This window comes from Formica exsecta, unplaced genomic scaffold, assembly GCF_003651465.1.
Source record: "Formica exsecta isolate Colony F162 unplaced genomic scaffold, ASM365146v1 scaffold116, whole genome shotgun sequence".
In the NCBI taxonomy this organism is placed as follows: domain Eukaryota; kingdom Metazoa; phylum Arthropoda; class Insecta; order Hymenoptera; family Formicidae; genus Formica; species Formica exsecta.
The window spans coordinates 1,008,684-1,034,521 of NW_021848499.1; the positions used below are offsets into that span (position 1 = coordinate 1,008,684).

At 35.1% G+C, this 25,838-nt stretch overlaps 1 protein-coding gene across 1 annotated transcript in view; it reads left to right on the forward strand.

The window, feature by feature from the left end:
• The first annotated feature begins 22,992 nt into the window (after positions 1-22,992).
• LOC115239255 (UDP-glucuronosyltransferase 2B1-like) overlaps positions 22,993-25,838 on the forward strand; it is a 14,078-nt gene continuing 11,232 nt past the window's right edge. The window contains exons 1-5 of the mRNA XM_029813687.1: positions 22,993-23,539; positions 23,662-24,032; positions 24,155-24,377; positions 24,448-24,667; positions 24,804-25,025. Coding sequence (XP_029669547.1) covers positions 23,035-23,539; positions 23,662-24,032; positions 24,155-24,377; positions 24,448-24,667; positions 24,804-25,025 — 1,541 coding nt within the window. The 5' untranslated portion in view covers positions 22,993-23,034. The remainder of the gene's footprint in view (positions 23,540-23,661; positions 24,033-24,154; positions 24,378-24,447; positions 24,668-24,803; positions 25,026-25,838) is intronic.

Here is a 25,838-nt window from a genome sequence, read left to right on the forward strand (position 1 = left end):
GGCCAGCCATTAATCTCGAGCTGTTCCAGACGTGCCATCCTCTATCCCGGTTGCTCTCTACAGAACCGTCGGGGGGGGGGGGGGTATAGTCATCCTATTCGATGCTTTGATTAAGCAAATCGTTCTCAATAATTATACATTACGATTGTTCTGTCATTTAATCGGACGATTAAACGCATTTGCTGAATTTTCGATCTTTAATCGATACTCGGCGTGACATTTCAGTCTCGCTTATAATTGTCGTTGAGCGTTTAAAAAATAATAGTAATGAATACGCTGTGTCATGGTTACAAATTTTTCATCGCCGTCAATATGTAATCTGTCAATTAATACTTAATCATATATGGATTGCAGATTACGGATATGCATAATTCTGTATGTTTGATATTTGAGAGTATAAAATAAAACGGTAATAGGCAACCGTAAAATTCTTAGTAACATATATTTACAGTTCGTTCAAACGACTTCAAATCTCATATTATTACGAATATTTTTCGAATTCCGTGCGCAAAGTGAAAATAGTATAACATTATCAATATATAGCTGTTTCCTTCCGTTTCGGTGACGGGTTGCGGAAGCAGATTCATTCGCAATCCGAAAGAATGCACGATCGCTTCCCGTCGCAGCTGCTGCGCGCATTTCCGTTCACGTGCAACGAATTTCAGCCGGGAATTCGTTAGCAGCTTTGAACTGGCGTACGTGACGACGGCATTTAAAGGCACTATCAGGTTAACGGCTCGCTCGTTTCTCCGAGGCAGAGGGACCCCTCCCCCTTGTCTCTCTTCCCCCCCCCTCCCACCCTCCACCCCGGATATTCGGTTGGGAATCAGTGATTCACGATGCACGGGCCATAAAACCCGGTGTACACCCTATAAAAATATCCGGCTAGTGCGTAGGAAAAATGCGCCTGGCGTCGACGGCGTTTTATTTTCGATCGCGTGTCGCGTAGTTTGCGGGACATTATTCGGGATTAATTTCGCGTACGCGTTGAAAATGCCGGTCGCATCACCGGCGCGCGTTGTAATTTATTAATCCTCGTGCCCGCGCGCACGCGAGCGCGAGTGTGCGTTTCTGTAAAAACACGAGGCGGTCGGCGCAATTGTAATTAAATGCAGATGTCCATCCCTGCAAAGGTTACGGCCGGAACGGATGGGATCCCGCAAAATAAAAAAAAATAAAAAAAAAAATAAAAATCAGCAAATGGTAAAAAGGATAGCTTTCGCGCTCGTTTTCGCGATGAAAAAAAATGTTGACGCATTTTGTGACAGCAATTTGAAGATAACTTTTAGCTTCGAAACATATGTAACGGCAAGATGAATAGTATTTTTTACACGAAATTCGTGAAGGGGTTAATAGGCGAATTTTGTTCTAGTCTGATAAAAAAATATCTGTATATCATGCATGCATACATACATGCGAATATTGTATAACCAGTCACACATGTAGGCGCGTGACAGTAATTTATTATAACAGCGGCGGCTATTGTACCAAACTTTTTGTCGAGCAGCGTGACATCGTAACGAACGGTAATCGCGACTACGCTCTATGAGAGAGAAAGAGAGAGAGAGAGAGAGAGGCCCCGTAATATACTTTACGATTTACAATCAAACGGGCCATGTATGTAAAATGACTATCGCATGTGTACGCATAACAGTATATGACTTATTAATCCCGATGCGGCCTCGAAAACAAGCCCTCCTATCATGTGTTTTAATTAAATGCAATCTCCGTCGAGTAAAATCGAGGACGCTGGGGACCGTGAGCGATGAGCGATTGCGAAAGACATGAAATAAATAACGTCAGCTATGCGCGCAAAGATCGAAGCATCGCAGATTCAACTTCTCTCTGTTTCGAGTGTCATCGAGTTAGATGATAGAAGCATGGAGAACAAATTTTTTAAATCGGAACGGATTGTTATGATACGGACAAAAGGGAGAGAATATTTCGCTCGTCAATACGTAAAGAATCGCGAAAACGCGCGCGCGATGGAAATATAAACATATATCAGTTGAGAGAGTACAAATGATAGGAGAGAAGTGCCCATATCGCGGAATGATAAAATAATAGAGAAAAAAATACGTTGTAAAATAAAAGCTGGATTTTCTTTCTATTTTTATAACACCTGATACTTTATAAGATATTTTATTACTATTTTATAATTTATATTATATATATTTTTTTATATTATATTACTTTATAAGTTTCATTATCCGCCCTGCAAAATAATTTTCGGTTTCGGGTAATTCGCGCCGACGCGACGTGTCGTCAAATTACTCAACAAGGTGCACTTTGCGAGATGTCGATTAGCTCCTGCGTCGGGGAACACATTCAATTCCGGTGCATTTAATTACCGGCATAACTCGCTTAACTCGCACGCAATGATCCTCGCGACGCGAAGAAGCGGGTCGCGAAGGAAGGGATGCTGGCGGCAGGTGGCGAGACTAATAAGATCTTTCTTAAGGCCGGGTTAAACTGGATTGGGACATGAAGCGGCAGCTATTTGAATGAGAAACTTGAGCCGCTAATGAGAGAGGCACTTACGGTTATTATATCATACGCGGGGGCGTCCTGCGTCGCGTTGCCAAGCAATTAAAACGCTAAATTTTTTGCGAGAGAATACTTCCTGTGAATCACAATACATGTCTCTCCCGCTCGATCAAAACACTCGTCGTCGAGCGGCGAACTTTCCGAGCAATTAGAGCAATTGGACATAATGATTACCACTGTTATTACGCTGGTTGCGCGAGCAACGAACCAGCTACAAAACGAACCCGTTGTGTCTTAATTATCCCGTCAAATGCAGCTACTTCCGGTGCGTAATTCGGGAATAAGCGGGTGATTGTTGATGTCCTAAAACGCTCGCACGTGCCTCGCTGTTTACATGCATTTAACGGCCACATTGCAGTTAAGGAATTTCTAGCGAAGCATTAATTATCGTTAATATGCGAGAGAGCTAACAAGCCGGATAAATAACGGTGAAGCGAGCGATTAACCAACCGGATGGTAATCGACGAGCTGCGGGGAGGCAAATATGAATTAATATCCGTCGATGCGTGAGAGCAATCAGATTTCTGCGAGAGTAACTCTCGAAATATGTAAATAGCTCGAGTTAACGCATAGAAACGGCCGCGGCAACAAAAACGACCGCGATAAATCGACTTTGCGGAGGATTATGCCCTTTCCCCTCCCTCAACCATTCACGCATGTCCGGCGAAGCCCAAACGACACAACCGCATACAGAAACGATACGACGCGTACATGACCGCGGAACTTTTATCTGCCGTACACGCAAAGGATTGAAAATGCTCGATGCGCTCGAGAGGGTTTTAAAAGGTTTAAAGCCGGTCGGCCGATTCTCTCTCCCCGGCTTTGATCGAAATCAGTTTGTCGCGATTTTATTACCTGGGAATGGACGCGGTTGCGAATCCGCGATGCCACACGGCACATCGGCGTTACGAATAAATCCCCCCTCCCCCTATGTTTGTCGCTGCAATAAAAGGCAACCAGGTGTCTCGCGCGGGGCCCAGTTCATGGAGCATATGGATTATTTAAGTGATGTTCACACTATCGGGCAAAATAACATACAAGAACGAACATTATTACGGCAGCTTGATCCGGAGCTGTAAAGAGAAGATAGGTGAGAGCGAAAGAGGGAGAATTTGAATTTTCATCGACAACGTAGCCGAATTTTTTTGTTCAAATAATAATGCTTGATTCTGAAAAAGTAAAAATTTTTCTTTGCCTTATAATTACATAATTTTATTTTTCTATATTAGCGTAACGTGTCTATATCCATTTTGCTACGATCAGATGCAAAATATCAAGATCTTGTTGCGTCATTCCATAATGAGACAAACACATCACACGATTTCTATAGTTTCTATCAATATATATACTTTTACGTATGTACTTTGTTACTAAGGCACGCTTAAATGCTAATCCAATTTTTTTGTATATTTTTGAATATATAATATAAAAAAAATTTTTTAATTCATTATTTAATTCGTATGCTTTTAGGCATTTAGTATTTTTTTATCTTAAAAGTTATTTATTTGATAATTTGGGCGATAATTTATCACAATGCTAATTATATCTTTCAATTTTGTATCTACGTTCAAGACAACTCTGTTACCGTAAAATAAAATTTCTGCTACGATGTCTTTTGATAGTATTTAGCATTCTTAGACAAAATTCTCGAGAAAATAGATTGTACGACTTACTTTGATAGTTTTGCAGCTGCTTGTAACGGAAATTAGTATGAAACATTTGTATACAAGAATTATTTGTATAAAGAACACGGCGCGAATCATGCGAGACAATCGATTTCACGAACGTTAAAACTGGAAAAATGTCGCGTTTAGCGATGCGAGTATACGATTTACGTTGAGATCTGTCACAGATCGCGCATCGACGGCGCTTATCGTGTTTGCGTTTCAATTGACTGCGTGTGCAACGTGTGCATGCGAAGGTTTCGTACGTGAGGAAAAGAGAGTTAACACACATAGAGACAGAGAAAGAGAGGTAAAGAGAGAGAGAGGGTTCGTAAAAACGATAAAAGCGCTACAATCACGGCGAAGTACGTCTGTAACTGACATGAAGGTCCGGTCCCGCTGTAAAAATATATTTTATCCACGCCAGAGCAATGCGACTTCGCGATACATTACGTTACGTTTACTCGGACGTTGCGACACGGTCCTTTTATTTACGTTTGTCAAATCAAAAACGAAAAGGAAACCGTAAGACTGTTTTTCATCACGACTCTTTTAACGTTGAAAATTGTTCGACTTTTAAAAGAGATGAGAACATTGAAATCATTGTTCGTAACTTCATCCTGTTGTAACATTTCACGGATTTGGAAAGAAAAGACTGAACTATGAAAAGATTCGATAAATCTCATTTCATAAAATTAAAAATATTAGTACGTATGATCGCCGATATGCAATTATATGCGCGTATATTATTTCAAATATGAAAAACCTTGCATATAATTTTTCCATCCTATCTATAAAAAAAAAAAGAGATGTTGACAATGATCATAGAACATGTAGAACATCTACAACATTCACTAAAGCCATTTTCATTTATCTATTTGAATTGATAATGCGGATATATGTGTATAGGAGAACATAGAATTATTATATACACAATACATACACACATATACAATATATTGTAAGACATAATATATTCGCAAATATATATTATCTCAATTATTAATGATATCGAATTATTCACGTTCATCCTCTTAACCGGATAATTTCACGATAGAGTCACTAATATATAGATATAATTAATCATTAATAAAAAACTTCAACTAATAATGATTAGCAAAATCGAAATAAATCGAGAAGCGAGGAAATCATCTATATATAAACACACATAAAATAAATATGTAAAATATGTTTAAATAATCGTCGCGACGCGAAACGTGTTCTTATCGATCGCACTGTGTCGCAATGTCTGAAAAATGAATGGAAGAAACGCTATTTTCTTCCTAGGCAACTAAATAACGAGAAAACGGAGAACGAAAATATAAAACTCTTTCAAAACGGAAGATCTCTTTAGAATATTATAAGAATGTGGAATAATAGAGAATAATAGGACGTCTATGCTCGCAGTTTCGTTCTGTCAAGGCTTATAGCTAATGCCACTTTACATTCAATCTTAACGTTGCAAACACTTACCGAAAACCATTAGATATTGTATCCGACTCGTTAAAATACTGTTTTATACAACAAAGTTATCCGCGCACATATCCGCGCTACTATTTATGTAAATGTATAACGTTCTGTCTAACAGTATTGACCTCCTTGTGCACATTAACATTTTAAAAAAGAATACATAATATAAGTTATTCCATGTTATCGTTATAATTCTGCTTATTAATAGAAAGTCAATTTGCCTGTAAATAAATTTAATGTGAATATATTTGCTTTATTATGTTATATAGAGTAAGAGAGATAAGACTAGATATATGTGTCGCATGCGACGTGGGAAGATAATCTGTTTAAATTTTTATCTCGATATTTACAGATGTTCCACATGTCCTCCTTTCATTTCCATACACGCTTCTTTAAAGATCCGCAATCGCCGGATGATGACAACTGACTGATTGCCGGTGAAATTTTCTATTATGAAGTATGTATGGAAATTGAATTAGGACGTTCAAAACGCGGTTTATAAACACTGAGGTAAACATCGCATGCGACACGTAGAAGCCAGTAAATCAATCATGATGCTAACATACAAAAATGTTTATATCTCAAACGGTTGAGCTTTCGACCTATATTTACTAAGGTTTTTTTTTTTATTAGTACGGTGTGTCCTATCTACCATATAAATATTAAATAGTTTCTTTGAACATCCTGTATATATATAAATATATATATGTATATAAATATCATATATCATACTCGATTTTGATTAATTATAATACGAAGAGAGTACACTATAATAATTATCATAATTAAACCAATCATGTTTACATCCGTTTGCAATTCCAATTTAACATGTAGTGCACTCAAAAGTCAATTTAGCTGTTTAATGAAAATGAGTAATAAATTGCTTTACAACACATTCATGATATTTCTACATCCAAAGCTGTGCAAAAGAGCACTCTTTTAAATATGAATTAAGATGAAGTAAGTAGTAATATATATATACATGGACTACATTAGCGATAATACGTATATAGCCGCAATTTTCATCCAAGCAATTCATCGATTTCACATCCTTTTGATGTGCCCACATAAATTACTGCGCCATTTTGTCGGCTTTTGAGCAACTGGAGAGGGAGAGAAAGAGAGAGAGAGAGAAAAAAAAAGAGCTTTTAAATATATCAGAGACCTCTAATACGTCTTCTGAAAAATATAATGGCGACAGATAATTACGGCATTAACGCAAATTCGTTACTTTCATTTAATTTATCATGCGTAGTTACAACAAAGTGGCGTCTGTTTGCTCTGGCACGCTTAATCCACTAATATCATAATTATTAAAGCTATTAAAGCTAACATATATACACATATCATGCTCACATATTAATGTAGACATTTAGATACATTTCTTTAGTGTCAATTTTATTATAATATCAAAATGTTACAAGAGAAAGGAAACTTCTTGGCACGGACTGTGAACAGCGGCCAAAAACACGAGTTAGGATCGCAGATTTTACACGAATCGCTTAAAGATGATTTGCATGAATCTGAAATTCGTTTCCGCACGCACGCGCGGCATCTCGGCGTCCGGGTCTATGGCTGTAAATTACGGAAAGGATATACGCGTCGGTTTTTCTCGATTTTTCTGTCTTACCTACATTAATCTTCCCTTCCGCTGCGGCGGCGTAAGAGAAAATAAGATTGATGAGCAACTCGCCTTAATTAATGCGAAGCACCCGTTAGGACGCTACATCAAGGACTGGAGCAGGAACTCAATCGTGCAGCTTGATTTAGATTTAAAAGGGATTCGGACGACACGGCATTGTCATTATTAAGTCGGTCTCCACAGCATTGCGATTTCAATGACGAATATGCGAGCTGGATCGTGCATTTCAATTCGACAAATACTGTCATATTTCAAAGTTTTCCTAAGCTTACCCGGAGACCGTCCTTAGACGGCATTAACGCGTTCCGGAAAATATATCCCTCCATTCTTTATCATCCTGTTTAGATTAATCGTTCTACGTTATAGCGCTCCATTCTGCGTCATCTGCTACCTCTTTGCTGTTATCAAAACGTGATTTAACGGATAACTCTCACAAAGCACTCTACTCAGACGACTTAATTAAAAGAGACCGATTATTATGTAGTTCATATTTGCCTATCTCGACTTCTATATACGCATATTGTGTATATCCGCAAACATCTTAATTTTAAAAAATAAATTACTTGGACTTGGATTTTATTAGCCAGAACTTTTCCGATAGTGCAATTTGAACAATATATGTATGTTGTACATGCAAAAAAGGAATACACATACACATACACACAATTTATCTTATTCTAAAAATATTAAGATTAACATGACCACGATTAAAAATCCAAAAATAGTGGCTATTTATTCGGTTTGCGCCGAGAAGTGTAATTCGGATTAACCGAGACCAAGAAATTACTAAGCTTTTCCGCCTTCTTCAATCCTAGCGAACTCATTTATGTACGCTTCTCTTAATGGATTTATAAGTCAGTATATAATTCTTATTAGAGCTTACCTTAAGGTAAGACCACTTACCGTTAGACGACGGATACGCGGACAGGAAAGAAGAAGCCGCGTACGAGTATTTTCATAAATTTTAATTCTTCTATGAGGTAAGCAAAGTGCGGAGTCTGTTAAAGCAATTTCTTCGCTTAAAAATTCGCAAGTACCTGCTAGGATTACAAAAATTACGTTGTGTATATCTCTGCTTATGTCAACATAAATTATATTTATTACAATTTTGCTTATTCACGAGATCCGCGAGCATAAAAATGATGCGTGCCGGTAGTGGCGATGGAGCGTATATTTATCAAAGATTAATTAGGTATGTTAATGAAGATACGTGCACGTGCACACGTCCGAACGCGCAACATATTGCAGTTTTATATGGTTGCAGCTGTGGGATTCCGCTAATACCATTGCGACCTGCAATAGTCGCCGTAGCACGAAAAATTTTAATGAACAAAAACTCAACGGATTGCAAACAACCTACGCAAAGCACATGACTGCATAAAAATCCAACCGTCATGAAATTGCAATCAACTGAAATTTCTCTATTTTCGTACAATCAGGCGCAATAAACATTACGGGCCAATGTAAAATCGTTGACGTAATAAAATTAGCGTCGCTAGCACGCTCACGATATAATTCATTGCAAATCGCGTATGTAATTTGAAGAAATTAATGGTGGGATAATTATATTTCCCAGGAAGTAACAGAACAATGGGATGTAAAAAAAAATTAATAAATTTTTCGACTCGGCTTTTTAATTATAACGATTCCTTCAATTCCAATTTCACGCACCAATTATAAATCAATTATTTTAATATATCATTAATTTAAATTTTGCAATTATCGATTTTAGAATTGAATACTATTTAACGTAGTAGCTTTAATTCGCATTCGTCAATATGGCAGAAGTTTTCAGACTACATCAATGGGTTCCACTATGTGTATCTCAACAATAAAGAAGAAAAATGGCAGGCAAGGAAAATATATTAACGTGTGTCTGCAATGTAAAATAAGCTTTTTTATTGTTAAGATTTTTCTCATCTTACGCCTATATAAATTGGATACGTTCCAAAAATGATGATTCTAAAATCCGATTTTTGGAAAAAACCGAATCAAGGATATAATTAATATTAATATTAATAACGATATGAGAGTATAAAACGCAACGATCTTTAAACTTTAGTTTATAATATTAAATTTTTTCAGTATCAGAAATAACATTTTACGAATCTGAAATTCGTTTCCGCGCGCACGCGCGGCATCTCGGCGTCCGGGTCTATGGCTGTAAATTACGGAAAGGATATACGCGTCGGTTTTTCTCGATTTTTCTGTCTTACCTACATTAATCTTCCCTTCCGCTGCGGCGGCGTAAGAGAAAATAAGATTGATGAGCAACTCGCCTTAATTAATGCGAAGCACCCGTTAGGACGCTACATCAAGGACTGGAGCAGGAACTCAATCGTGCAGCTTGATTTAGATTTAAAAGGGATTCGGACGACACGGCATTGTCATTATTAAGTCGGTCTCCACAGCATTGCGATTTCAATGACGAATATGCGAGCTGGATCGTGCATTTCAATTCGACAAATACTGTCATATTTCAAAGTTTTCCTAAGCTTACCCGGAGACCGTCCTTAGACGGCATTAACGCGTTCCGGAAAATATATCCCTCCATTCTTTATCATCCTGTTTAGATTAATCGTTCTACGTTATAGCGCTCCATTCTGCGTCATCTGCTACCTCTTTGCTGTTATCAAAACGTGATTTAACGGATAACTCTCACAAAGCACTCTACTCAGACGACTTAATTAAAAGAGACCGATTATTATGTAGTTCATATTTGCCTATCTCGACTTCTATATACGCATATTGTGTATATCCGCAAACATCTTAATTTTAAAAAATAAATTACTTGGACTTGGATTTTATTAGCCAGAACTTTTCCGATAGTGCAATTTGAACAATATATGTATGTTGTACATGCAAAAAAGGAATACACATACACATACACACAATTTATCTTATTCTAAAAATATTAAGATTAACATGACCACGATTAAAAATCCAAAAATATTGGCTATTTATTCGGTTTGCGCCGAGAAGAGTAATTCGGATTAACCGAGACCAAGAAATTACTAAGCTTTTCCGCCTTCTTCAATCCTAGCGAACTCATTTATGTACGCTTCTCTTAATGGATTTATAAGTCAGTATATAATTCTTATTAGAGCTTACCTTAAGGTAAGACCACTTACCGTTAGACGACGGATACGCGGACAGGAAAGAAGAAGCCGCGTACGAGTATTTTCATAAATTTTAATTCTTCTATGAGGTAAGCAAAGTGCGGAGTCTGTTAAAGCAATTTCTTCGCTTTAAAATTCGCAAGTACCTGCTAGGATTACAAAAATTACGTTGTGTATATCTCTGCTTATGTCAACATAAATTATATTTATTACAATTTTGCTTATTCACGAGATCCGCGAGCATAAAAATGATGCGTGCCGGTAGTGGCGATGGAGCGTATATTTATCAAAGATTAATTAGGTATGTTAATGAAGATACGTGCACGTGCACACGTCCGAACGCGCAACATATTGCAGTTTTATATGGTTGCAGCTGTGGGATTCCGCTAATACCATTGCGACCTGCAATAGTCGCCGTAGCACGAAAAATTTTAATGAACAAAAACTCAACGGATTGCAAACAACCTACGCAAAGCACATGACTGCATAAAAATCCAGCCGTCATGAAATTGCAATCAACTGAAATTTCTCTATTTTCGTACAATCAGGCGCAATAAACATTACGGGCCAATGTAAAATCGTTGACGTAATAAAATTAGCGTCGCTAGCACGCTCACGATATAATTCATTGCAAATCGCGTATGTAATTTTGTTATATCTATTTTATTTATGCGAAGAAATTAATGGTGGGATAATTATATTTCCCAGGAAGTAACAGAACAATGGGATGTAAAAAAAAATTAATAAATTTTTCGACTCGGCTTTTTAATTATAACGATTCCTTCAATTCCAATTTCACGCACCAATTATAAATCAATTATTTTAATATATCATTAATTTAAATTTTGCAATTATCGATTTTAGAATTGAATACTATTTAACGTAGTAGCTTTAATTCGCATTCGTCAATATGGCAGAAGTTTTCAGACTACATCAATGGGTTCCACTATGTGTATCTCAACAATAAAGAAGAAAAATGGCAGGCAAGGAAAATATATTAACGTGTGTCTGCAATGTAAAATAAGCTTTTTTATTGTTAAGATTTTTCTCATCTTACGCCTATATAAATTGGATACGTTCCAAAAATGATGATTCTAAAATCCGATTTTTGGAAAAAACCGAATCAAGGATATAATTAATATTAATATTAATAACGATATGAGAGTATAAAACGCAACGATCTTTAAACTTTAGTTTATAATATTAAATTTTTTCAGTATCAGAAATAACATTTTACCTAAGACTCAAAGAAAGGTTCTAGTCGTAAAGTAGTACACTGTAAAAAGAAATGGTAACTTACTTGCGGATAATGTCTCGGGTACTCGACACGATTTTTTGCTACGACAATGGATTTCGATTACTATAGTCGTAAAAACATTAACAATTAGCATCAATGTGCCATGCGTATATTCTCTCGCAAATTCTATTGCGAGAGGTATACGCAGAGTTTGCGCTCTTTTTGAAGTTCAACGCATCACTCCGTTTCAAGAATATACGATTTCATACTATTTCATAAAATTGCGATAAACATAATAACATGTATTTAAATTCTGTGCATGTTAAGCGGCAAATATAGTTCTTAGTTAGCATTATTTTGTAAGTATTATAGTTTGAGTAAAAAGTGGGCAATATGATTATTCGAAAGAATCTCTTAATTTCATAAAATTTAAAGGATATTTACTGAAATATTTAGCGTATTTCTCGTATATATAAGTAAAAGATATAAACACACACACACACACACACACACATATATATATATGTATATATATATATATAAACATATTATATCTTTTGCAGTCCGTCATATTCTTTATGTCGTCGATTTAACAACGTTTTCCTTTCTGCGACCCTTTTGTCGCGATTCTATCGTTATTTTTTTTAGAGCTCATCCTATTCGTTTGCAGCGCAAACATACTTACGTACTGTTATCATTCACGTTCAGTCAAGGACAAGAGGCATTTCAATTTCGCATACTATGTATTGTGCCGATAATATTCACAAGATAATTTCATAAAAACTGCTGCTTAAAACGTTTCAGCTTTGCGGAAACTTTCAAAATATTTTAATCAAGTTATGTGAATAATTACGATACTGATTACACATATTTCAGAATAATATATATACTGAACGGCACTCTTTGAAAAAGAATAAAATTTGGTTAGCAATTTACACCGATGGAAGAATGGCAAAATCGGCTAAATGAATTGATGGAAATATGCATCAATAAATAGCATGCAATTTCGTAGTGACGTATAATTCCATTTGTTGTATTCTAGAATGCTGTTTCGAACGAGATCTGCAGCTGCCAAAAAAAAATTTTTTTATTTGGCGCGGTTTAGATGATATAAAACAACATAACAATGTCTCCAAATTATTTAAACATAATTTCTCGCACCATTGGGTAATTATAATATGTGTAAAATTATTTATAAATAATTATCCTGTATTATTATGTTAATATTTTTAATCTACTAAAATATATGTAATATTACGCCGACAAAACACACGTTGCTGGATTTTTATATGTATCCGGATATCCGAATATTATAATGCGATAACACACGTTCTCTTGCCGTAGTATAACATAAATAAAATAGATATAACAACATCAGACAAAGGATAATTCAACAGATTTAATATTAACACAGAGAACAAACAGCATGATTTGTTATACCCTACAATTCGGAGATATGTATGTGTGTATATAACCGCGTTTCTCGTTCTACATTTCAGGAATCCTGATCACGTACGGTAGTTTTACCGAGCAAAAAGAAGAATATGTTCTTTTTTTGCGGTATAACTTATTACACCGACCGAGTCTTGAAAGTCCTCCCTAATCATCGTATCAAAACGTAGAATTTTTCGTACTAGTCTAAAGCCAATAGTTCTGCTCGTGATTTTGCAAAAGATCAAATGCAAAACTTCTCTGTTCTCACATTCAATTTAAATATCCCGGAAGAGATAGCTGCTTTAATTTAATTTAGTGGTTAAAAATTATTCGAGAAAAGTTGTAACAGTCACACAAAAAATAATTTTTCCATAGAATTTTTTAATTTTAAAAAATTATTTGTTTACTCTTAATTTCATCTTAATTGAACTTTTATTATGACAGAGAATCATACTGATAAAAATATTCTGAGAAAGGTGTGTCTCGGTCAATTTCTGATCTGGTCGAAGAGAGGAAGGAGGTAAGCCTTAAGTCAATAGGCCTAATTCCGAACTGAATGAGTAATTAATCTCTCTCGATCCTCCTATCTACATAAGCCGAGATTACCGAGTATCTAATGCACGAGACATCGATGAAGCTTAACCAGCCTAAGCCAGTAGATACAACAAGATTGTATCTACTTATTTGGTTTTATAATCGTCTCTATATCTTTATAGTTTGTCGTACGACTAAATGTTGTTTATATCATATTTGTTAACCATGATTCTAAATATACATATTCATAATCGCGCTTGAGCAAAGTTCCATAAAATATGCTGCAAATTCTATTCGATAAGCTTGTTGCGCAAAATATACATAACTCTGCATAAGTTCTCCATATATATAGAACATTTTCCACATAATCTGTAATACGTGCAACGCGTCTATATACATATGGAAAAGGAACATATATACATATTACTTATTCACATGTGCACGCAAATAGTTCATGTCACTAGGTAATTGATTGACGGGTGGCTCTCATGTAAAAAAAAACACGCACACAATTTAAACTCTCCAGGTCATATACTTTTTCTTAGACATTAAATCTTTTATTATATGGTTAGCGTAAAATAAAATTGCTTCTGTGTAATTTTTATCTTTTTTTATCATTACATACGACTCGACATATTGGTCGTTCAGCAGAGTTTTAATACGTTATTATTCCAATATTATATTTTATCGTATCATATCATTCACAGAGAGATAAAAAGGGCCAAAAGGTTAAATGTATTATCGCCACAATTTCCCGAGCCTGGAAAATGAGGCAACGGATACATTCGCTATAATAAAAGCCGATGCGTACGCTTTATCGGCGGTACCGTCAAAGCGTGCACTTTGGCACGTATTCACAACAAATAGTCTAACAATCATAGTACGAACGTACCACTATCGTTCAAACCACGGGCCAACGTTCCACTCTTTCAACTCTTTTGTATCGCTGTTCGTGTGGAAAGGCACAACGGCGAGAGCGACGTACGTTTCGCGGCGCGCTCATTGTTTCCCGTTTATAAATGCCAGGGATGACACGCATCGGGCACGTTTCGTTTGCACGGCTAACCATCGCGATTCGTCACATTTCAAACTCTCATTTGTTTTCTCGCGTGTTTCCACAAAACTACCGTGCGAAACGAGCGGCAAATATGCACACACAAACAGATATGCATTCACTAATGTACGACTCATTCGTACCTCACTTTTAAATTGTTATAAAGAAAATGGTAATTTTGTGTTTAATTAGAGAAATCGAATTAGGACGAAATTGAAAATTTGTTCGCAATCGACGAAAAATATAGTGATTCGCACATTAAGCGAACAAAATTTATCTCTTGGAGATTAGTCTAAAAAATGTATCGTCACAATATCTTCAAATTCGATGACTACCGTTTCCGAAATTTCCGTCGCATTTCAGAAATAAATTTGTCATACAAGAAATATGTATTGTATTCTTTAATAGCAATGAAATAGATGCTGATGCAAAATACGAGCGGATCGCGTCTAATCTGGCGGAGTGCGATACGAATTCAAATGTGTCACGTAGCAGTTGAACCCGTTATTGTCGTTGCTCGCCTATATCGCAATGGTCTGTAAATTTAGGGAACCCTAACTCACCGCGACCATGCCTGGCTCGTGCGCCAGCTGCGTACTCTTAAATCCACAAAAAACCATACGCGATCGTGCGGAGGGCTCGGGGGGAAAGCCGGCAGAGAACGCAGTATTAATTTCCCGGTAGCGATCGTGCGGTTGCACTGCGAACCTGCCTCGCCATGCGTGAAATTGCAATTGCCATGCCATATCGGGCGTGCGTATTCGACCGAAATTTTAATTTCGCATTTCCACCTGACGTGACATCGACGATACGCGCAAAAAGCGGATTGTCACTTGGCGATTAAGCGAATGTACGCGGTATCATCGGGAGCTGCTTCTCTGATCGTGGATTTAAGAATTAATGCCAACGCCGTAAGTTTAAATCGAGTTCTCCTCCACGAGGAAACAACGAAATGAGATGCGAGCCGATGCATTATGTCAATGTATCGAGTATCGAGTTCCACGCTAAAGTTTCCCTCGCTGCGGTATAAAAGCCTGCAGCTTTGCGTCACCACAGACGATTCTCCATTTTACTGAAGGGTGCATCAAGTTACGTCTTTGGTTGCAATTATTCGAGACATGTAAATCCAAAGCAATCTTACAATTGATGTAACTGTATTCGATTCCTGTGACAAATGTAATAGGATATATATATATATATATATATTTACATATGTCCATGATTATATGACGTTGCTCTCTTTCTTTCCAATCAAATCTATTTCTTAATCCAAAAAACTTACCTGAAAATCCGCATGCAATTTACATTAAACTAGACTTTGGGTCAGATTACATTAAATAATCTCAACGTAGGTTGAACGTAGTCTAAATTATGCAAAGTAACCATCCAGATTAGATCTCACTTGGATCATCGAGAGTAACATTAGTCCACATTGAATTTAAAATAGATCAAAATTAAATATAAAGCGGATATATTTAGTATTATTATAGTAAGAAGTTTATTATATAATTGTTTAATAAATTTAAAAAATCAGTATATCAATATGTATAAATTTAAAATTTAATAACTTTTTGTATATTTTATCTTTCTTAATTATAGCTTCTATCTCCATAATCTCGTTATTTCAGTAATATAGATCAATATTTTTATAAAAATGAAAAACGCATTTTGTACGGCTTGAGATAACGTAATAACGGAATATTCTTCATTCACAAAACGACTTGTCTTAGTTTAATCTTTATAGATTAATTATTGCCACTTATTGTTACTTTTATAAATAAAAGAAATCACACACAAATGTCCAATTTGTTGGCAGATTTTACTCAAGGTTTAAAAATGCGGAGAATCAAGAACATCGGCAATAAAAGATTTAAAACGTCAGTAAATATTCAGATCAAGTCATGGCAAATGCATTAAGTAAGAGAGGACGCCGCTATTATACTTGCACAGAAAAAAGTGAGAGACGAGGTGGTGATATCGCGTGGTTTATTTTCATCGCGTATCACAAAACCGCGAATCCTTTGTGAATCGCAGATACGAATGGGCGGAAAGGTGCGGCAGGAAATGAGAGGAGGAGGGTGTAAAGGCGGGCGGACGAACGAACGAGCGGAACCGCTGAATATTCACGTGCGCAGATGAATCGAACGGATTCCCCTGAATATTCAACCGTCTATGGCGATGATAAAAATTATTCCACGCCAGGGAAGAATCGTATTTCAGAGCTACCGAGGTACTTTCTCGATATCGCAATGATTTCCCCATCAACCGACAAACCTTAGATCCTCGAGGTACTTTATTAAAATTTGCAGAGATAATTACTAGTTTTTTCAAGCTAGTACATTTATATAAAAAAAAAAAAACAGCTATTCTCTTCTCGCGTGCATTATATTTTTATCGGTATAATTATTCTAGAGAACAATTATTTACACCGATAAAATTATATATATGACTCGTGATAACAAAAGCGTTATAAAGTTTATAAAAACTGTCAAATCAATAAACTGAATATATAGTTTCCAGTACTATACGGAGTGTCCCAGAGTGACAGAAGAATAATTTCCAATTCTCGCGGGAAGCAGAATGACAGAGCGTGTCTGCGATTTTATGTCAGAAAGGAGAAGAGATCGTGGATATGTTTCTCTAGCCGCGGCGTGTGTATCGGCAGGAATTCATATATCGTCAGGAAAGAAAAATATTTCCATCGCTTCCGCGGTCGCGATTCAAACTACCGGTTAGACGATCGACGTCCGCCCGAAAAATTCTGCAGCGAGAGATTCGGCATGAAATTCCGAAAGCGGAATCTTTCAACCGGCGCGGTGGAGAACCGCCTCGATCTCTTCTCCAGTTGCTTCGGCATATTACTAGGAAAACTATGGAATGTTATTTATGTAAAAAGCGCGGCAGGTAGCAAAGAATTTCTTAACTTTGTCGGGAAATTCCTTTTCTCCGGCCTTTAGTGAGAAAATAAGAGTAGCGAGAGTAGGCGAGGGGGATGTTATTGTGCAATCTGAAACAGCGCTGATACAAGCGCAAGCTATGTTAATAAATACATACTTCCCTGAACACACACGAGATACGCGCGTCTATGCAGCTTCTCTCTGTAGCATTTAAGTCTCATATCTATAAAACTACGCAATGTATAATTTGGAGATTCTATATGTAGAAAATAAATACGCAAGTATGAGAATCTATGAAATTCGAATGTGTAACATACCGCACTACGAGCTACTCGAAATACCCACAAACGCATTCGCAGATTAGATGTATCAGTACACTGAGAAAAAAAAAGTTGTTAACTTGACTAAATGCGTTCAACTAATTATTACTTCTTTAATTGAAATGTTTAAGTATTTAAATTAAATAGGACATATTAAATCTAACATGACGCATTTGACTTAAGTACTTAAATATTTCAATTAAAAAAATGATAATTAGTTGAACGCATTTAGTCAAAAAATATCGTGTTTAGTCAGTATAGTTGCTCTTTTCATTGTGCAACTATTGTTTAATTCAATAGAGTATTATTTAATTAAATAAGATAAAGTTTGGATCAATTAAAATCGTATAGATAATACTTAGCCACAAACATTTGGCCGCCGACAAAAAATCTCGTGTTTAGTCAGTATTGTTGCTCTTTTCATTGTGCAACTATTGTTTAATTCAATAGAGTATTATTTAATTAAATAAGATAAAGTTTAATTAAAGATACCCTTGAGGGCTACACGGCTCAAAAGAAAGCTTTTGCAAACACAATAGGACGAAAGCCGATCGAAACCATCTACTCGTTAGACGAATGCCTCGAGGCTAAGTGGCTTACACCGGAGCTAACAGTTTTCATCCGCTTGTCTACAATGCGTCTTCCAACATATGCCAGAAAAGTAGCACACACACAAAGTATCACAAAGTAAAAGATTTTGTATAAATTTTACGACATAAACAGTTATAACATATATAATGCATATATAATATGTATAAATAAATATTTTTCATCTGGTATAAATATTGCTAACAATAAGCAACGATGGGTTAATGCTATTTTTTTATAAAAAGAATACATAAAATACTACTATAACACGTCTGACCAGCAGAAAGGGTCCTCGTTTGAACTCGTAAACGCCGGCGGGTCAACTGATATTTCAGGACCACGCGCAAACAACCCAACGGGACGGAGATGGCGGGCTCTCTCTCTCTCTCTCTCTCTTTCTCTCTATTTATCTATCTACCTTTCTCTATCTCTCTATCTATCTATATCTCTCGGTGCGGTCATCTGAATAAACCATGAGTGTTGCCTTAATGACGGAATCGAAAGTACAAACGGCCAGCATCCCATTTTGGTGCTTGAATCACTGGTAGCGGTGGATATATAGGATAAAGATAAATTATTCTGGATTCCTCACCATGTCACATATTAAAGATCTTATAAGCACAGTTTATACGGTGTTATGTTATAAAATGCTTAAACTTGAATCGTAATGGTATTAGCGATAGATTGATATTTCAACAATAACTCACTTAGAATCGAGCTTAGTTAAGTTTTTATATATCTCAGTTCTCCCTATTATAATATAAATAAGAATATAATATAAAAAAACAGTGAACATATAATATAAAAAATCGCGATAAGCTGTTAGATGAATTGGTTGAGTTGGTTGAATTGGTAACATTTACAATTAGATATAAGAATAAAATCATGCCTTAATAATTTCGTGCGCATGTCCGAGTCGAAAGTATACCGTATGCACTTTGACTACACCAACATTATGTGCCGATAACGTTTGCAATATCTAACTCATGTGGCTGAACGTTTGACATTGACGTGATGTTTAAGCAACGTTGATATTTTACCGATGCACATCCATTAGCACATATTTGCGTTCACGGTCGAGTCTGTAAAAAATGCGCAAACCTGTTTGTGCAAAGCGTATTTGTAAAAGCGACAAACGCATCTGTCGTTCGTTAGTATTATATTCCAGTAATGTTTTCTATTACATTGAAAGAACTTTTTTAGAAAGCCCTTTTATTCGAAATCAAACAGAACATAGTCGTTCGATGTACAAGTTTAATGGAAATTGCAATTAAACGCTGAATTTTATATAACGCTCTTCTCAGTAATTATACTTCGTTCCGTTTGTAATTTCCTTAGGTAGCTGGTATTTTATTTAACTACCTTTTAATAGTCGACGAATCGTCCGAGTTAAAGTTCCTGTGATACTCGCTAAAATTCACTCGTGTCTTGAACTTCCTTTTATAACTACGGAATAATTAAAATACTTCAATTAGATGAATTCTTATCTCCCCTCCCCACAGATTTCTTTACTCCACCTACTTTGCCTTGGAGCGTTGCTTTATATTAAAGTTGATGTAACAAATATTGTATTATTAATGGATCGATACGATATTTCTCGAATCTCATACAAAATTAAAAATATAAAACAATAATATAAGCGAGAGAAAAAAAAAAGAAATCCTTTTCTTTCTTACATATAATTTATAGTAAAGATAAATAAATTTTAAAAAAAATCTACATAATCAAAAATATATTGCAGAACATATCTAATATTATGCAATTTAATTATTTCGTCTTCGGCAATCGATGTATTTAATTTAAACTAAAATTGCAATTGTGCTTTATCCTCACAACCGCCATCATTACTTTGATATCACCGCGTAAAGTTAGCGATGCACGCGTATATTACGAACGAAACTCAAACATAATATCCTGAAAAGCACTCGTAACTCTATTTCGTCGAGCCACATACCTCCTGCACGGTTTCAAACCAGCATATCGCAATCTGCCTTTGCTGTCCCTAGTTTGTGACAGGTATTTAATATTACTTGGAAATTTTGATTTCTACAAATGTTATAGTGATAATCATGATGCGTTACATTGGTACATAAATTTGTTACTGAAACACCAAATAAAACACATGCAAATGCACACAAAATTTTTTTCATGGCTAATGCTACAAATTATTTAAAATATTATAAAAATCTAATTCGATAAACATAAACCTTTTATGTCGTAATTCAGATAACAATGTATAATTCGTATTTATTAATGCCCATGGAAATAATCAGATTGTAATTGACTCACACAAAGAGTTTCATCGACTGCAATCGACATCCCATTTTGAAGGGCTATCGCTCCGACCATGACAATTTGATCGTTAAACGATAAAAGCGAATGACAAAGGGTGACGAATGCGAAGAACAATCAAAGGAGAGAATTTTCGAGAATCGTATCATCTGCAAATTGAACGTTCAATACCTTTCAGAGAGAAAAATAATCGTCGTATCGATATTATTCATAGAGCCAAACACGTGGCAATAATCTTCAAAGATAACCCGCGTGTCAGTGTCATGATCGAAATATAAACGTCTTTTTCCACTCATTGAAAGACACTTGTCACTCCTCATGAAATACATGTTATAGAGAACAACAAGGCATCGCGAGCGGATTTTATTGACGTTTTCCTGAATTCTTCGCCGGCTTTTCCATCGGCGTTATAATGTAAAATGTTGGATTCCCGGCGCATTCGTATCGCGGTCTTTCTCGTCGTAGCTTCCGACAGCCGCTATATCCAGACAGTCTCATAATGTTCACATGATGGGAACTAAAGGAAAATGCTGCAGGTGTTTATACACAATGTGGCGCTACCTTTCTGAATAAGTTGGATTAATAAAAGGTGTGTCAATCTCCGAGAATGCATAACAAATATATGACATTGCGAGAAATATAATATTTTTCAGCTAAAGAGAACTTATTGACGTATAGTACTCCGGATTGTACGCGTTATAGCATTTTATTTCATTATTAAAAGAGAATACGTATACATCCCTTGCAGACATGTAGAGATATTTAACATAAATCGAAAATCTTATAGAAATGTGTTTATTTTATAAAATACATCATTAAAATAAGTTTTCTCAGAAAGACTTGTTAATATCGATTGTTGAATTTATGAGATAATAGGCTCATTTAAAATTATTTAAAATTATTGCATATATGTGTCATCACATTCTTTCGAATTACTTCTTTTAGAATATTATAGATAGACAAACTTTATATTTATATTATATTAACTTTAATTATTAACTTATATTATATTAACTTTATTATTATATTATAGATAGATAAACTTTATATATAAATAGACAAACTTTCTGAACAAACAACCACCAACAAACTGATAAGTGCAAATAAAAAAAATTGTAAGAGATGTAATTCATTATTACTATTCGAGTATCGTGGAGAAAATGAGTAACATATTTAGATTTAGTAGAATGTGTATTGTGTGTGTATGTGAAAATTAATATCAGTTCTCTGTCAAGGATAAACTTTTCCGAACGAATATAAAAACGATATTTGGGTTTTGTCAAAATCCCGTATCTCTCATATCCGGCCGTCACTACAACCAAACAACATTTACACAATTTTGCTGACGAAAGTTAAATTTCTTTTCACGTGGTTTGTCTACATAAATAATGTGTAAAATCACGAAACTTTTTAAATTATGAGATCGGTATATACGGTGGATGGTGTCGGAACAACTGGTGGCTAATGCGCAATTTATTAAGATACATGGCCTCTTTAATCGATACGGAAACAAGAGATGGAGAAACGAGCGACCTGAGAAAACTTATCGCCGTCTGTTACCGGAGACAGCGTGCTTTTAAATATATCTCAACGAGACGATTTATGATGCCGACAGATTTATGAGAATGTCCACACATCCGTTTCAACGATTTTATATCCAACGCGAAGATACGTCGTAAACAGCCAACGATCACGCATTAATCATTATGATTGTTAATCCAATCCCATAAAATTCACTACGTGAATAGTAATTAATAATAACAGATATAAATAAAGAAATAGGTAAATAAATACATCCATGTATTGTAATCGATATCACGATATGGATATCGTGACGCGATAGTACATATTATATTAAACTCACACTTTAGAACGCTTTTATTTTTAATGACAAATCAAACGAACGAGACATGTGGAACTGTACGTCATGTAACAAAAAGGTGCATTATTAAATTTCTAAAATCATTCGTATTATATCTGACTTTTTAAATCAAAATAAGGTCAAAATACACGTTTTACGCGATTAACAATTCAACTAACGCTCTACTTCAAAATACATTATATGCGCATTTCAAGTAGTTTGTTGCAAATAGAAATGTATTTGTACAAAGTTTTATCACGAATATACACATCGAATATATATATTACTATATACATATATATATATATCATTTCCTATGAATACTACGAGTGCATTTTACTTTTGCGACAGAATTTTACTGAGATCATTGGAAGAATGTGGACTAAAATGTGTTTATTATCAATATATGTGTTTTTGTGTGGGATAGTGCAATATAATGTGGCACACGCCAAAAAAATATTAGTTATAACAAATTTTCCATCGTACAGCCATCAAATAGTTTACCGTGGTTTATGCTTAGAATTAAACAAACAAGGTTACGAGATTGTGTCGGTCACTACAGATCCTATAAAAAACTCTTCTTTAAAAAATTATAGAGAGATTGATTTAAAATACTTTTATAAGGGTTTTTCTGAATATAAAACGCTAACACCATTTAATAGTTTCACCGAGGCAAGCTTACAGCTAAAGCTTTTAGATTTAGAAAAAAGTGTTACATGGGCTGGGGCTCACATCCTAAATCGCGAGGTCTTCAAAAATCCAGAAATGAAGAAATTATATGCAACTGGTAGCAATGAACACTTTGACGCAGTTATTGTAGCGCAAGGCCCCACAATTTCATTGAACGCTTTCGCATACAGATTCAATGCACCTCTTATAGGTAAGAAAAACTTGCGACATCATAGAATTAAACTTTACAATCCATTTTTTCAACATTAAGCATAATTATTATTCATTTTATTCGTACAGTCATGATATAATAAAAAGTAACGTGACACATAGGTATCTCAAGCCTGGATGTATACAATCATATGCGCTATATGCTTGGATCTTTAATTCTCCCATCGCATATTTCCAATTGGCAAGCCAATACGATACCTGAAAGCAATATGTCATTTTGGAGAAGACTCGTTAACTTTTATGAAGTGTGGAAGCAAATGTATAGCTGGGTAAACGTACATATCCCTATAGAGGATGCGCTCGCAAAGAAGTATTTAGGAGAAGATCTGCCTCATATTGATGATATAACGAAAAACATGAGTATATACTTGGTGAACAAACATCCAGCGCTTTCTTATATCAGATTTGAACAACCAAACGTCATACTTTTCCATGGTTTTCATATTGCAAAAGTACCACCTGCTCTGCCAAAAGTATATCATACAAAAATATATGTATATGTATATAATTTTTTAATACTCTTAAATAAGATTTATTTGCGCTGCAATATATACATTTGTAAATCTGTTACTATCAGTCTCGTTACATTCACTAGGATTTAAAACAGTTTCTCGACAACGCGACCGAAGGATTTATTTACGTCAGTTTTGGAACCAACGTTCAGTGGGAATATTTACCGAATAATACATTTAAATCCTTCATCGAAGTGTTTTCTGCGCTATCGTACAAAGTTGTTTGGAAATATGACCCTGATCTATTACCTGGCAAATTTGAAAACATACTAGCATCGAAATGGTTTCCCCAGCAAAGTATTCTTGGTAATGTCGCTTGGTAATGTGCCTTAGAAATATTAATCTCCGTAACTCGTGTTGATTTTCTCGTTTGTAGCTCACCGAAATATCAAGCTATTTATTTATCAAGGCGGCATGCAAAGTACCGAGGAAGCTGTTTATTATGGGATTCCTGTCATAGGATTTCCCGTTCTATGGGACCAGATGTATAACGTGCAATATTTTAAAAAATTGGGCATTGGAGTTCATCTTCATAGTAACAATATTTCGAAAGAAAGCATCGAGGCTGCTATATCTGAAGTTATAAGCAATAAGAAGTATCACTGCATAAATTATATATTTTTACATATACAATCTCCTTTTTATTAAAGCTTGATTAATTTATACAATAAGGAGAAGAGCTTTAAATTACTGTGCATTAATGTAATAATATCATATTCTCTTTACCTTAAGATACAAAGATCAGATGAAACATATAAGTCAACTTTATAACGACGGACCGTATGACAGTCTTCAAAATACGATAAGGTGGATCGAGTACGTGATACGGCAGAATGGAACGCCTTTCTTACGAAATAATCTTTGCTACGATACATGGTATCAACGATACGATTGGGATATCATCGGATTCATCGCTATAATAATATTTATAGCATCTCTTTTTGTTCTATGGGTGTTATATCAGATTTTACGATTTCATTTACGAATGTTATCGAATTCTCTGCGATAGTTGTTAGTGTAGAAAATATTTTAACATTACTTTAACCACATATCCGAATCTGCGAAAAATATTCCTTCATAGTTGACACAAATAACGTTGATATATAGAATCCCGCATAACAATTAGCATTATTTTTTTCTATTATTTATATTATTTATAAACTATAAAATTGAAATTTAATGAATGTATGATTTTCGTTAATATATCGTATCCCGTATTATTCATCAAACTTTTCAATCAATTACAATATTGTGATAACTGGTTATTGGAGAAAAAAATGCTAAAAGACTTTTCTATTCGGTTTGATCCCAAAAATAGACTATTGTCTCAATCTTTGTTAACAACCTTGTATAGTTTATAAACTTATTAGAATATAAAATAAATATAAATGCATATATTTCTCACATTGAAAGCACGTGGAAGCAATTTTATATTCGTTGATTGATTGACGAAATTTTTATTGATATCCCCCATTATAAACACAACAAAAACATTATTAATTATTAAAGCGGGGATGAATTTATAAGGTTTAACAATGAACTATATTACTTAAATGATTCAAGATGCGAGAGATTTTTCTGACAAGGCAAATAGCAAATATTAAAAGGAAAAAAGTTTGATATCGCTTCAACGCGTTTCAATGTCATAAAAAAGTTTATGGTGTAAAATTCTATGGATTTATTCGCTTTATATATTTATTATGTTTTAAATATTATATTATGTTATGTTATATTATGTTATAAATATTATATTATTATCATGTTATT